Source organism: Parasteatoda tepidariorum, chromosome 6, assembly GCF_043381705.1.
Source record: "Parasteatoda tepidariorum isolate YZ-2023 chromosome 6, CAS_Ptep_4.0, whole genome shotgun sequence".
Classification (NCBI taxonomy): domain Eukaryota; kingdom Metazoa; phylum Arthropoda; class Arachnida; order Araneae; family Theridiidae; genus Parasteatoda; species Parasteatoda tepidariorum.
In genome coordinates, this window is record NC_092209.1 from 24,818,700 (window position 1) to 24,821,028 (window position 2,329).

At 30.4% G+C, this 2,329-nt stretch overlaps 1 protein-coding gene across 1 annotated transcript in view; it reads left to right on the forward strand.

The window, feature by feature from the left end:
• LOC107453315 (extracellular serine/threonine protein CG31145) overlaps window positions 1–2,329 on the forward strand; it is a gene marked incomplete in the record, with an annotated part of 32,585 nt that overhangs the window by 7,719 nt on the left and 22,537 nt on the right. The window contains 1 exon segment of the mRNA XM_071182101.1: window positions 817–1,731. Coding sequence (XP_071038202.1) covers window positions 1,370–1,731 — 362 coding nt within the window.

Below are 2,329 nucleotides of genomic sequence, written 5' to 3' on the forward strand. Positions count from 1 at the left end.
ATCCCACAGGTAGCAATGATTTCTTCTAATGACGTGGATTCTTTGCAATGCGACGGTGAATTACGACCAGAGAGTGAGACCTTTCCACCACGAGCTGTTTTATGATACGGCATGACTTGAAAAAACAAAATGGCGGGCTCAAAATCCAGACATCAAAATGGCCAGTTGTCAGTATTGTCTCTCCCGACTCAGGAACCTGACGAGATCAAAATCTGTATCACTCACCTCGTAACGTTCAGGATAATCAGCATCAATTCAGCATAACCGGCATCGCAAGGGAGAAGAGACCGTCAGTAGAGCATGATCAGCATCAGTTATCGGCAGCGTTTTCGCATGGCAGAATTTTTCCAATTTTGATGACATAGGTACTCTAAAGTGGTGAATTATGTAAGCCTACGAATTAATTAGAAATAGTGTTGGATAAAAATTTGCTAAATTGAATTTATTATACCAAGAATCACTATTGATAAACTACCACTTTAAAATATATATTTTCTGTCTGGAGCAAGTTGGCATCTCTATATTTATTACGTTTAGTGAAAAAAAATCATAATAACAATGTTGTTTAACATTCAGAATCAGAGCACGTTGAATGTCATTATCTACGAGTCTGGGCTCGAAAAAATTATATTCGGACATTTTTCTCAATAAACATACATGAGTCTGTATGTGTTATTATTATTATTATTATTATTATCACTATTTCTAACTTGTTCCGGCATATATCGGCATTTGTTACACATAGTGAAAAGTAATCATAACAAGAAATATATTTGGATATATATTAATTATCGGTTTTATTTTTATGTTCATAGGTTTCGATGGTTATGGAAGAATAAATAGAAAATCAACATTATAATTTATCGAAATTAAGCTCGAGTGCTACATACATATGAAAGAAAAAATTGTAGAAGAACTGAAAAGAAGTTAAAATTTAAAGATTTTTGAAGCTGAAAAATATTATTACGACAAGATGCGTAATTACACAACTTTTATTCTACTTAATTCTTAAAAGAAATGAACTTTACAGCAAGGAATAATTTTTTTTATCCCACTTAAATTTTAAATAATTTTAACAATATTATTCAAATTATAAGATATTATAAATTAAAATATAAGAGGATCATTTAAAATTTTTAAATATCAGACAACACTAGCATTTTTTTATTTACTTTTTTTACATAAATATGTAAACAAAATATTCATAAATAAACAAATATTCCAATAATTTCCATTATAAAATCATTTAATGTAATATATAAAAGTAAGAATAAATTAAAATTAGAGTTTGTTTCTTTTTTGTTATAGTTTTAGGATAATTTAAAAAAAAAATTCATTTAGAATAATTTTTTTTTAAAAATTTCAAGTTATGAAACTAAAGCAACGTTTATTCATCGGTGTAGCTGGAGCTGCTTTGATAACAACAGCAATGGTAATAACTATAACTACATACTATTACAATGATTCTACGCAAATGCAAAACTACGTTAAATATGTGCACAATTTCATACCCAGTATGAGCCAAAGATCTCTGCAAAAAACAGTGAATGAAGAAATAGAAAGGATCGAAACACCGAAAAAAGAAAAGAATATTAAGATTCGTCTGAGGAAAAAACTTAGAAAACGTCATGGAGAAGCTAATGTGACTTATCCAGATAGCAACCAAGCGGCCGAAGTGTATCTTTCAGAAAAAGAATACGAAGACCTACTTAAAAATCGAAATTTTCTAAGGTAAGTTCTGTTTTTTAATGTTAGCCCATCTACATCCTTACATCTGAAAGCCTCACACGGTTTTTTTCGAAGTAGTCGGTGCAGACTGTTAAAAAGGGAACCAGTTGCGCGCACGAACCCAAATTCTTTTTTAATCGTAATTGGAAAAAATTCATTTATATTTTAATAATTGAATTTGCTGTGGTTGTGCGTGTGCGACAAGTAAATAAGAAAAACCAATCATATTCATAAATATCAAAAAATTTAATAATGTATTTACTACCACTTTTTTAAATTTACTAAATTTTGTGTTTAATGACTCGTTTGTTCCATTAATTTGTTGTATATCGTATCTTACCCTTCTATCTAGGCGAAATCGTGTGGAGGCTTACCATCCGGTTGCCTGAATTTGACCTGAAAATTTAAAAATTTCAGTTAGAGGCCAGTAGTAGACTCTAACATCTTAGTAGCCAATTTTTCCTCGAACCTGATGAGTCGGTGACCGATATAGATAGGTCCTTTTCATTAAATAGCCATTTTTGCACACTTGAATTAGTTTATACTTCAAGAAAAAATATTATTAGAAATGATTTACGGTTATAAAAAGGGTCCTCGACCT